Below are 13,039 nucleotides of genomic sequence, written 5' to 3'. Positions count from 1 at the left end.
CTTTAGTTCTGTGTTCATGGTGACCTTATAGAAAGTAACTACAGTGAATAATGAGAATCAACTGTACTCCTTTGAGAGTGCAGCCATAAAGGAGATTATTCAGAGTGGTATTTGAAAAATTTCATCGCTAACAGGGTGACGCCTCTAACTGCTCTTACATTGTCCAGATTCTCGTGCTGCTCCTTTCTTCTCCCTGGGAGAAGTCTCTCCAAATCCTGTCATTCCTTCAAAGTCCTTCCCTTAAAGGGAGTCTTTCCTTTCACCACTAACAGTAATTTTTGTCTTCCTCTTTTCCTGGAGAACTTTGCTGTTAATCCTGGTTTGGCATCAGACCCTTTGGTTTGTTTACCTGTTCCATGCATCTTAGTCTTAGGATCCTCATGGGTCTGTGGGATGCTTGAGGGAAATGCAATCTTACATTTATTGCTTATGTTTTCTCTTTCTTCTTCTCTTCTGATTCTTCTCCTTTCTACAACATGCTCTAATTGCTCTTATAATAATAATTTTCCTACTTCCATCATCCTACTATCCTGCTTTATTTTTATTGCCAGATTTCTCAAAAGAATATTCCACACTCTTTGGCTTCATTTAGTCATTTTCTACTTTCTTTTAACTCAGTGCCTTACATATTTATGTATAATAAATGCTTAATCATTTATTAAAATGTAGAAATGCATGCTTTAAATTTAATAGATCCTAGCTTAATTGAATTTACCTCAAAGTCAGAGTATCTTGATTTGAATCTCAGTTCTGCTGCTTCTTAATGTCATTTCTTGGTAAGGCCATGTACGCTCTCAGTCTTTTCTTTAGATGGAATGTCACTATTTACCTACAAGGCTGTTATGACTTTTGAGTGAAATAATGTGTGTATATTTGTTTAATGTATTTGTTGAAATTTGAGTTGGTGTTGCAATATGTACTTAAGCAAATCTATAGCTCATCTAAATTCACAATTTTACCTTAATCAGTCCAAGCCTCTCCCTTATAAAGTGAGGGATTTGAAATTCGTGATTTCTAAGGTCCTTATCAGTTCTAAGTTTATAATTTTTATTTTTTAAAGGAAAAATTGAGGCTTCTGAAATTGTCCAGTCTCTCCAGATACTAGGTCTAACTATTTCTAAACAACAAGCAGAGTTGATTCTTCAAAGGTAAGCGCTTCCTCTATTGACAGTTTTTTTTTTTTTTACTTTTAGTATCCTGTATTAGAGATCTGCCTTTGTAAGTGTGGCTTAAAACAAATCCTTGTACCTTACCATTCCTCACTATGTACTTTCAATATCTTTCTCCCCTTTTTCTCGCTTTTCATTTTGTGTGTATACATATACCTAAAGTGTAGGACTGGGAAAACTCTTTCAAGGCCTCCAGGGCTGGTGCAGTAGAAGAAGCTCTGTTTTCCCTTTTACGTGACTCCTTTACCACTCACACAAAACACTTCACTTCTGAAACTTCTGGTCACTGAATATGTGGGGTTTTTTCCCCACAACAAGCAATTCTAGCTGACACTAGCTGGGTGTCCTACAACATAACTCAATGCTAACATTTTCTACCTGGAGGTAGTGTCAGATCCCACAGATTAAGGACTCAGTTTCACAAGACTGCTCTCCACTTCAGATGCCAATCGCAAGTAGTAGGTACCCAGATTACCCACATCTTCTGCCTGACTTGACTACACATCAGAGGTTCCCGTGACGTTCTCCCCCTTGGGTTCAGTTACTTGCTAGAGGAGCTCACAGAACTCAGGGAAACATTTACTTATGCTTACCAGTTTATTACAGGATATTATAAAGGATACAGATGAACAGGCAGACAAAAAGATACGTAAGGAGAGGCCTGGAGGGTCCTGAGCACAGGTGTCTTTGTGGAGTTAGGTGTTTCACTCTGCCAGTGTATGGATGTGTTTTCTAAGCTCCCTAAATCCCGTGCTATTGAGATTTTTATGGAGGCTTCTTCATGTAGGCATGCTCAATTATTAACTCCATTTTCAGTCCCTCTCCCCCTCTGGAGAATTGGGGTGGGATGGGGGTGGGAAGGGGGCTGAAAATTCCAAGCTTCTAATCATGACTTGGTTTTTCTGGTGACCAGCCCTCATCCAGGAGCCATCCAGGAGCCCACCCAGAGTTGCCTCATTAGAACAAAAGATGCCCTAGTGCTCTTATCACTTAGGAAATTACAAGGGCTTTAGGGGCTCTTGCCAGGAACAGGGAACAGAGACCAAGTTATATATTTTCTATTATCTCACAGTGTTTTAAAAGGCAGAATCAGATTGTGTTTTCAGTAGTGGAAATCACGGACCTTCCCTTGAGTGCTCAGCCATCAGTGTGACTCGTAATACCTCCAAATGTCAGCTTCCTTTCTGCCGTTTCACTGTCTCTTAGTATACTCAAAACTGAATTCATGGGAGAGAAGTCTGAAAGGTGCTGATTGAAACAGCTGAGGCTGAGTCATCAGAGTATGAGAATAGGAATCACTTGGTTGAAATACAGCCTCCTAGTTCTACTTTTTCAGTAGACAATATGGGTGGGGAGTAGCTGAAATAGGTAGGCAGTCGCTCCCAAACATGTGTGCTTCATGTATCTTTATCTTCCGCTCTCAAGTAAAATCCATTTTCCATTTAGGCTTTCATATCCATCCCTCTTTCCTCTAATTTTCTTATCTCTAGTTCCCTCTCCACATTTATTGAGGACCTTGTGGCCCTTGTCAAGTAGTCATTTTCTCTTTAAGTCCTAGGAAACTTCAGTATTCGTGCCGGTGACTCCTCTTTCTAGCGTCAGTGTTCCTTGCCTTCCTCAACACACCTGAGACTTTATTCCATTTTGCTTCAGCAGCCCACTCCCTCTCAGGATTGTATCATAACTTGAAGCCACTCCTTGTCTGACTTCAGACTTCAGACTTCACTCCTCGTCTGAAGTCTTAAAAACCTGTATCCTACCTTCTGACCCTTCTTCCTCCAGATTCTACACTGTCTTGCTCCTATGGTACTTGCGTTTTGACTTACAGATCTCTGGCCCCTTCATTTCCACCAGTCCGTCAATCTCCTCTTGATTGATTCCTTCCACCACTCCTACTTACTTTCCCCCAATCCTGAACCACCCTCTCAGTTGTTCTCTTTGCCCCAGCATTTGGGCTATGAAACATTTCTAGAGAAAAATGAAACCATACAGGCCCAAGAATAACCAAGACATTCTTGGAGAACCCTAAGGAGCTGGGGGCCTGCCCTATCAGATATCAAAGAGTTGTTATACACTATAATTAAGACTTAGTGGTATTGCTACACAGATAGACAAGTTGACAAGTGGAACATACCATCCCAGAAACAGACCCATCCGTATTTGGGATTTGTCACATGAGAGAAGTAACTTTGCAAATCCCTGGGAAAAGGAGAGACTATGCAATAAATGGTTTTGGTGTACCTGGTTATCCATGCAGACAGAAATACAGTTGGGTACCTGCCTCACGCCATGCGCAGAAATCACAGACATAGAAAACAAACTTATGGTTACCAAAAGGGAAAGGGAGGGTAGGAAGGATAAATTAGGAGTATGGGATTAACAGATACAAACTACTATACATAAAATAAATAAGCAACAAGGATTTACTGTATAGCACAGGGAACTATATTCAATAACTTGTAATAACCTATAATGGAAAATAATCTGAAAAATTATACATATTACTGAGTCACTTTGCTGTACATCTGAAACTAACATAATACTGTAAAACAACTGTACTTCAATTAAAAAAATCAAACTAAATGTGAAAGTTACACTGCAGTACCTTTAGAGGAAAAAGAAGCAAATGTCTATATCTCAGTATAGGGAAGAATTTATTTTAAAAAAATACAGAAGTCAGTAACCATATATGAAAAGATTGATAAATTCAGCTGTATTATAATTAAGAGCATCTATTCATGGACACTGTAAATAAAATGAAAAGACAAAGAGAAGGTACTTGCTAACTTATAACTTGAAGGATTAAATCAACTATATAAAGAACTATACATATTTAAGAAAAAGACACAACCCATTAGAAAAATGGGCAAAAGATATGAACAAGCATTTCACAAGGGGAAAAACATGAATAGCAGATGAATATGATGAGATGCTCAAATTCGTTAGTAAGTTGAAGAGAAACGCAATTTAAACCCACAGTGACACTATCTTATTTAAGAAGTTTGTCAACACTAAGTGTTCTGTAGCTTTAAGCTGCAGAGTTTGGAATTCATTTATTCATTCAACAAATATTTGCTCTGCGCCAGGCACTGTTCTAGACACTTTGGTCATATCAGTGAATAAAATAAAAAATCCTTGCCTTGTGGAGGATGCTTGCATGTGTGTGGGGGGGGGGTTGAGGGGTAGGGTCAGACAATAAACTATTCATTAAAATAGCAAATAGTGATTAAAAAATAGAGCTATAAATATTTTAACCCAGAAGAATAGTGTCATAAACATCAGTAGTAACTAGGACTCTTATGCAAATATGGAATGTTAACACCTGTGTGCTGGGACAATTGAAAGTTTAAGTGTAATTTCATGTATGCAATCAAAGTTAAAAGTGACACTGGAAAATATCTGAAAATAGCATTTTATCTGACTGCCATCTTTATGCATCACTTTCACACAAGTCATAGAATAAATTCAGAGGAGACACCAAAATTTTTTTTCAGATATATTCATTAATTCAATAAATAAATGAGCACTTTCTTTGTACTGCCCACTTTAGATGCTGGGTCTACAGTAGTGAATAAAACTATCAAAATCCTGGGCAGTTTAAAGTTGCTTTTAGGAAAATAAACAGGTACAAATAACATTATTACCAAGAACCTACTAAAATAAGCAAAAAGTTAATGGCTACAATATGTTAACATATTAATTAATTAACATATGTTAATATGTTAATTTTAAATGTTGAAGATAAGGTACCAGGATTTCTTAAGACTCAGAAGGCCCAATCACCAAGTTTGATTTTATTTTTTACAATCATTGGTAATTTTCTTAGCTTAGAGAAAATTGGAGAAGGAAATTGATAGTGTATTTTGAGTATATTCTGAAGTCACATCCAAATGTTACAATAGAACATTAAGAACTATCTTCTTGAGCCAGTGTAAGAAAAAATGGATCATAAATTCATTCATTGCTACCCCGCAGTTTTATCTTCCAGCATTAGTGTTTGATAGCTCATTGACTTGGAGTTTGACAGAGCACCAAAAGTAGCCTTTAGTGAGACCTGTAATTTGTGGGTCTATTTTTATCTAAATGATTAAAACAGATCATCGAATGCTTGTTGCTCTTTCCAAAAACCTTTTAAGAATATTAAGTTGGAAGAGAAACTGTCATTCTGCAACATGGCCAATAATGTTAGTTTTATTTATACATTTTATTTTGTTCTTTAATCAGCTTCTTTTTATTTTCAGCATCGATGCTGATGGGACAATGACCGTGGACTGGAATGAATGGAGAGACTACTTCTTATTTAACCCTGTTACAGACATTGAGGAAATTATCCGTTTCTGGAAACATTCTACTGTGAGTACGCTTTATGTATTAATTTATACTTATTTGGAGCTGTAAGCAATTGGTGTGGTTATCATCCAAGAGCACTCTGTAACACTTATGGGCCATGGTGCCCGTCTCAGTAGCTCTTTAACTTGTAGAGTTCTACGTATTCTGTTAGGTGTATACTCAGAGTATATTAAAGCTTTTTTTTTAAAATTAATTTTATTTTATTTATTTTTGGCTGTGTTGGGTCTTCGTTACTGCGGGTGGGCTTTCTCTAGTTGCAGCGAGCGGGGGATACTCTTTGTTGAGGTGCGTGGGCTTCTCATTGCAGTGGCTTCTCTCGTGGATAATGGGCTCCAGGCACGCGGGGTTCAGTAGTTGTGGCACATGGGCTCAGAAGTTGTGGCTTGTGGGCTCTAGAGCACAGGCTCAGTAGTTGTGGTGCACGGGCTTAGTTGCTCCGCAGCATGTGGGATCTTCCCAGACCAGGGATCGAACCCATGTCCCCTGCATTGGCAGGAGGATTCTTAACCACTGTGCCACCAGAGAAGTCCTGGGGCTTTTACTTTTTATAGATAATATATTGCCTAAATAATCTCAGTACCTCGTGGTTGATAATGACCAAAGATCCCTTCTGAAACTTGCTTGTTCAGTCAACCACCTACATTTATCTCTGGCTTAAGGCACCTATAATAATAATCATGGAAAGTTAAAATATCTTTGGCTCATCTGCTTAGTATTGCACACCTATCCATCTGTATTCTTCTAAACTTTCAAATTTTAATTAAATTACATTAATATCCTACTGAAATATCCTGGGGTAAATGAAATTCATTTCATTCTGCAATCTGTTCCTGAAAACAGTGGGAACTCTTTGAAGGAATTTTTATTTTTCTAATGGGCTTGACTTCTATAGATTCCTGGATTTCAGTACATTTTATATGCACTAAATGAAGCCTAGAGTTCACATTGTTACTAGTAACAATGCCTAAACTTACCTAGAGCATTGTAGAATTATTGGTGACTAATGCCTTTTCAACTATGAGTATAAAATAATACTATATTTGTAGTTCAGTTGCCTTGATAAATTTTATACTTATGTGAAGTCATATTTACATAATCAAATTCTTATTGTATCTTTGGAGATAGTAATAGTTGAGGCTACAATCATGTATCCATTTTATTGATTGTAAAATGAAGAAATAGAGGGTTACTACTATAGCAAAGCTCCTTACCCTGACAGTCTTACCTGTAAAATCTTTTACACTAGAATCATTTAGATAATAAAGTTGTAAAAATATTATTATAGAATTTTGTTTCTGTCAAGCTATGTTTGTAACCTATAGTAATATTTAGAGAAGATTGGAAGGTAGATCATTTTAAACAATACCTCTCTGTAAGCTAAATTTTATATAGAATCTATCGCATGTTTTAAATGACAAGTCAGATTTATAAAAATATTTACAGACAGTCTATATAGGAAATGAGTTTAGGGGTACTCAAATTACAGTTCTAATTTAATTTTTATTTACATCTTTAGAGCACATATCATGTTATCAAGTGTAATGTGGATATAATTTTGAGATAAAGTGTGTATCTTTGAAGAACTGACAAATTGTTTTCTTTCTGTAGCTAAGGATTCACTACCTCTGATCAAATGCTGCTCTTTCATTCTGACTTAGACCTAGAAGAGAAAAGTTATTCTGAATCTATTAAGAAAAAAGTTGTGATTTTTGGTTTTGTAAATTTGTAATTACTGTTAATTTTCATTTCTTGCGGACCGATACTGTACTTCATTTAGCGTGAATAGGCTACTTATAATTGCCTATATGCTCAGATTGGTTCAGTACAGTACTTTCTAAGGATTGAAGCTGATCTTAATTATAAAATACGTAATTCTTCTTTCAAAGAAGCAAACCTTCTGGAATGATCTGTCTTTAATTGATGGAGCCTGGGGCTCTTTCTTCCATTTTAACAGGGTATTGACATAGGAGATAGTTTAACTATTCCAGATGAATTCACGGAAGATGAAAAGAAGTCGGGGCAGTGGTGGAGGCAGCTTTTGGCAGGAGGTGTTGCTGGTGCCGTCTCTCGAACAAGCACTGCCCCTTTGGATCGTCTGAAAGTCATGATGCAGGTGAGCTTTGCGATCTTCTAAGTTTGCCCAAAATATCCTGAAACAATGAGAAATACGGTGCTTTGAAAAAAGTTTAAAAATTTTGCAGTGATAGTCATACCTTTAAAAAGAAATCTCTCAATTTTATTGCTATTAATCCTAAATTCAGTCCATGTTAAGTATTTCAGTGTTTGACCAAACCTTAAATTGTTGGTACATGTGTGTGATGAACTTTTAATCTTGGCTTTCTGTGACTATTCAAATGTTTAATTAGAAAAGGAAATCTCTAGCCATTATTGTAGGGTTCTCCTTAAATTACTTATATTTTCCTTGTATTTTGTGTTCTTTCTTAAAAGAGGGTTTTTCTGAAATCTAGAATCTTGAAACAAGGATGTAACTTAAAAAATTATTCTAAAGCTGAGGTTGGCAGGAAAGACCTGGTTTTATAAGCTGACTTTCCTATTTACTAGCAGTGTAGGCTTGGCTGGTCAGAGTGAAAAGAAAGAGGGAAAGGAAAGGATTAATATTTATTTGGTGCTCATTATGGTAACCCATTTAATCCTCTAGTAACCCTGCATGGGGGGATTTTATCCTCATATTATCTGTGGGGAACACAAGGCTCAGAGAGTTAAATAACTTTTCCTTTACAACAGATTAGACAAGGAATGGAGTATTTCTGGCTCTAAAGCTCATGGTTCTCACACTGCATGAAACCCCTGAGGCCTCATTTTCCTTCATTCTAGAATGGGAATAGGAATATCTAACAAGGGTGGTTGTAAGAATTAAATAATGTAAGGTATGTGAAAATGCCTGGTAGGCTGGAACACCCTGCTAGAACATACTAGCTGCTTAAAAAAGGGTTTTAAAAGTTGTGTTGTTATACCTATGGTCAGCACTTTTTATATTTGCCGTTAGATTTCTGTACAAAATGATTTCTGACAATATTTTAAACCAGCATCCATTGAGAATGTACCTACATCTCAAAATATGTTTAGGGGTAAAGATACTGCTTTAAAAAAAAAGGAGAGGGAATCGGCCTGTATGTTTTTCTTTAGGAACAATAGTAAATTGACTTTGAGAGAGCTTGAATAAGCATTCATCTTTTCCTTTGTCGTATTTTATTGTGAAGTTTATTTAAAATAAAATGGATATATTTAGACTTCTGTTCCTGAAAGTTCAGGGGTTTCCCCAAACTACCTTCAGATTCATTAATTCACAGAACTCACTGGAAGCTTTTATACTCATGGTTATGGTTTATTACAGTGAAGGATATATATTAAAATCAGCCAAGGAAAGAAGAGCATAGGGCTTCCAGGGAAGTACCAAATGCAGAGTTTCTGTTGTTTTCTCCCCAGAGAGTCAGAATGTATTATTTCCTGACATTGGCGTGTGACAACATGCACAGAGTTGCACACCAACCAAGGAGGCTCACCTGAGTCTTTGGTGTCCAGAGTTTTTATTGTGACTAGATCACATACTGCCCTCATGGCTGACCTTTAGTCTTCAGCCTCTCCCTTCCTCCCTTCTTGGTTTTTTTTTTTTTTAATAGTAGTCACTCATTTTGTGTAAGCAGAAACAATCAGAAGCATAGCTGACTTCTTTAATTACTTTTGGTTTATTAGATTTAATCAGTTTTATATAGAGGCAAGCATAAGGTCTAGTTTATTTAAACAACTATCACATCGGTAGTATGAGCCAGGTAATTCATCAGTATTCACTGGGTTAGGCAGTTGGTACATGAGATTTCGAGATAAGCTGTAGAAGTTACAATTTTTATTTTTGGTGTCAGGCTGTGTGTATTCTATTCTCTATGGCTCTGATAAACATAACATCCAGATTGTGTTGAGTCCCATTTATATTTCAAGTCAGTATTACTTCTCAGGGGGAGGGATAATATATTACATTCAGTATATTTTTCTAATTTTTCTTATACTGAACTTGCTCATGTTCCAAAGGGTGTTCCATAGCCTAATAAATAATAAGTTGGTTCATTTTATCTTACGAACATTGTTCATAATTTTACTTTTGATCATGCCTTCTCTGTTTGCTTTCCCACACTGAGGGTTACGATTTTTCTTAGTTTTAGATTCAGAGTCAGGCTTCTAAAATGATGGTAATAGTTCTTCCCCTTATATATTTTCTCAGCCTTCTATAGTCTATTTTCAAATACATCTTCATGCAGTAATAAATAATACTGAAGAAAAGAGAGTGGATTGTATGGTTACTTTAGAAATAGTAATAATAACATCCCACCAGTATTTCATATCGTTTTGCTTTTGTTTTTAGGTCCATGGTTCAAAATCAGAGAAAATGAACATATATGGCGGCTTTCGACAGATGGTGAAAGAGGGAGGTATCCGCTCACTTTGGAGAGGAAATGGTACAAATGTAATTAAAATTGCTCCTGAGACAGCTGTTAAGTTCTGGGCATATGAACAGGTAATAGTTATCACCTGTGGAATTTGTTATCAAAGGGGAGTTAATAAACTGATTCAATAACAATTATCATACAATGCTTTTTAGATTATTATTTTAATACATGATAATTTTCCACATATACTCCATGAGGAATTTCTCTTATAGGAGATTAGACTAGATAACCTCAGAGATCCCTTATGACTCAATTCTGGGATTCTGAATTTCATATTACTTAAAAAGACTTTTGTGTTCTTTTCTAAGTAGCTCTTAAAGGAAATGTAAGATTTTAGCTTATTCATTTTGAATTCAGAATAGAAGCTGCACACTCACATAAGTTTTTGTGAAAGTATCCCCATCCGGCATCTGGAAGGAAAACTTTTAAGTTGGAGTCCTTTGTGTAATTTGACATTGCTATAAAATTGAGTTGAATTTAGAGTGAAAGCTCCATGAAGGCAGGGGCTTGGCTTCTCCTCCGTGCACTCCAGCATTTAGGCAGAGCCTGGCGTGTGATAAGTGCTCAGTAAGTGTAGAATGAGTGAGTGAATGAGTAAACGAATGAATGCATTTACCTCTGAATCAACTTCTCTGTTGACTTAGATTGTTTAGGATGCTTAGATATTAGGATGCTGCTTCAGCATAACTTGGTGTTAAGAGGAAATACAGTAGTGGATTTTAGAGTTTGGCTTCTCTTTGTCATTAGCAGAATTGTCTAGTTAAGCACGCACAAAATGATTCTTTCCGATACTTCTTCCATCATTGTTAACCATAAGAACCTTGAAATTGAATTCCACCTTATATTTTGTATTATTTCAAATAGATTTTTGATAATTTTGGAGAACATTTTGTTCTTGAGCAACAGAAGACTCTTGAGAAGATTACAAAGTCTAGTGGTGTTTTTTTCTTGGCTTAGGAAATAGAGAAGCAAAGAAAACATTGAAGAAAATGTAGCCTCCATGACTTTAATTACAGCTTATCTTTGGGAAGTATATTTTCCTTCTGTGGATGTTTGAGGATACATATCACAACTAGTGAGGGCTAGCATTTTAGATACCTGTAGGTTATTCTGATCACATACTTGGATTTTATGATAGGAAAACCAGACCCTAAAATAAATAAGTATTCAAGTATAAAACCATTATTCCGTATGCAGGAAGTCAATATTTTTGAAAGTCTGTATTATTGCAAGCAAATGTATGTATTATACTTTATGCTACTTAGCAGATTCTTACCTTGAACACTACCAACAGGCATCCAGCCAGGCTCCTTTCTCAGGCCTCTTCACAATATTTAATTACTGCATGCTAACTTTTCTTAGATATCAAGAGAAAGCTCTCTGCACAGTGTGGTATAGTGTTCTTGTGGTCTCTGGGACCTATGATGCCTGTCCATTTTCTGCCCCCTGCTGAAGGTCCTTTCATCCCTCAGGGTTCTCTTAAGTCCAAAGCCCAGCTTCCCATGAGAAGCATTTCCTAAGCATCCTAACCAAAACTGATGCCTCTCCTGCCTGGTTTCCTTAGAGTACTATTTTACAGAAGATCCAATTTTCCATCGGATATGGAAAACCCATTGTTTTTCCCAGTGAGTTGTAAACTACCTTGGCATAAATGTTATGCCATATATATTCTCAAATTTCCCAGAGTACCTAACTAGCTCACTTCTGTATTCAGGTAGGTCTTGTTCATTGAATAACTAATAGTTTAGAAAACGAAGAAAAGAATATTTTCAGCCTGGTACGTAGCTCTCTTAAACACATCAACATGGGATAAAGCTGCGGTCCATTTGGGTCCTCATTGCCGTAGCAGTTCAATTGGATCAGGAACAGGGTGGCAGTACGGTGTTGTGTTCTCATGGTTTCAGCTGCCATCTGCATTCTAACTGCTTTCCATTCTAACATTTTTCTCTTCATCTCTATACCTGCACATCCACCTGAGCACCGCATATCTGTGCATCTCCGCTTACATATCCCAAGGGTACTTTACAGTCATCCCTCCCCCACCCCCACACACACACCATTCCTCTTCCTATAGGTCATATTGTGGTGAACATCTTTCAAGACTTTGCTCGGGAGTTATTTCCTCCCTTTGTTTCCCTCTGTTAGCACTCTCACACTGAATTCTGATGATCTCAGTACTTATCTCTCTTCTTAAGGAGGCTGTGAGTTTCCTTAGGCAGGATCTGTTTTCAGGTGTGTGTTCCCGGCACCTTGCCCAGTGCCAGTAAATCCTCATTGAATGAGTGTGAGTCTTACGTCCATTAAGATGAAGGGGAAGATGGGTATTTGAGCAGAAGCAGCAGCCTGTGGACAGAAATGTTGGCACAGGAGAGCATCACTCAATAAGGAAGCTGAAGGTGGTCCACTGGGCTTAAGTGTAGTGGAGTGTGTGTCCGGGAAGATGATGATGAAAGCAGGCTGGACAGATAGGCAGGAGCCAGATGTGATAGGAGTCTAGATTTTATCCTGAATGTGGTGAGAGGGTTATTGAAGCATCTTACGTAGGGAAGTGGAATAAGTATATTTACATTTAAGAAAGATCAATGTGGAAAAAGAGTGAAGAGGTATTGGAAGAGAGTGAGGCTGTAGTTGAGGCAGGGAGACTATTTAAGGAAATATTTCAGGAATTCAGGTAAGAAATGAGTACCAGTATAAGGAGACGGCTGTAGTGATTGAAGAAAAACTGAAATGAACTGAAAACTATTTTGGGAAATAGAAACAACAGAACTCACTGAGTGAATGTAGAGGTGAGAAAGAGGAATCAAGGGTGATACTCTGGTTTCTAACTTGAGCAACTAAGTATGTAGAGAACACAATAAGAGGAACAAGAGGAACTGATTTTGAGGGAAGACAACAGGTTGCATTTTGGACATGCTGGGTTTGAGTTGTTTCTGTAATACGTACAAGGAGCTGTCCAGTAGGACAGGGAGGTTGTGATTGAGGTGAAAAGCCTTTGGAATGGAGCCCTCAGGAAGGCTTACAGAATGAGAACAGTTCTGGGGATATGTCCAGGGAGAA

The 13,039-nt window shown here is 37.2% G+C and overlaps 1 protein-coding gene across 2 annotated transcripts in view; it reads left to right on the top strand.

The window, feature by feature from the left end:
* The window catches only part of SLC25A24 (solute carrier family 25 member 24), a 51,081-nt gene that overhangs the window by 14,905 nt on the left and 23,137 nt on the right, over positions 1-13,039 (top strand). For both annotated transcript variants that reach the window (XM_027096326.1, XM_027096327.1), the window contains exons 3-6: positions 1,061-1,148; positions 5,411-5,522; positions 7,474-7,632; positions 9,898-10,050. In XM_027096326.1, the coding sequence (XP_026952127.1) occupies positions 1,061-1,148; positions 5,411-5,522; positions 7,474-7,632; positions 9,898-10,050 (512 nt within the window). The remainder of the gene's footprint in view (positions 1-1,060; positions 1,149-5,410; positions 5,523-7,473; positions 7,633-9,897; positions 10,051-13,039) is intronic.

This window comes from Aethalodelphis obliquidens, unplaced genomic scaffold (assembly GCF_003676395.1).
Source record: "Aethalodelphis obliquidens isolate GAN/ISIS:26980383/991018 unplaced genomic scaffold, ASM367639v1 scaffold100, whole genome shotgun sequence".
In the NCBI taxonomy this organism is placed as follows: domain Eukaryota; kingdom Metazoa; phylum Chordata; class Mammalia; order Artiodactyla; family Delphinidae; genus Aethalodelphis; species Aethalodelphis obliquidens.
Note: the sequence above shows the minus strand (reverse complement) of the source record. Positions and strands in the feature narration are given on the sequence as shown.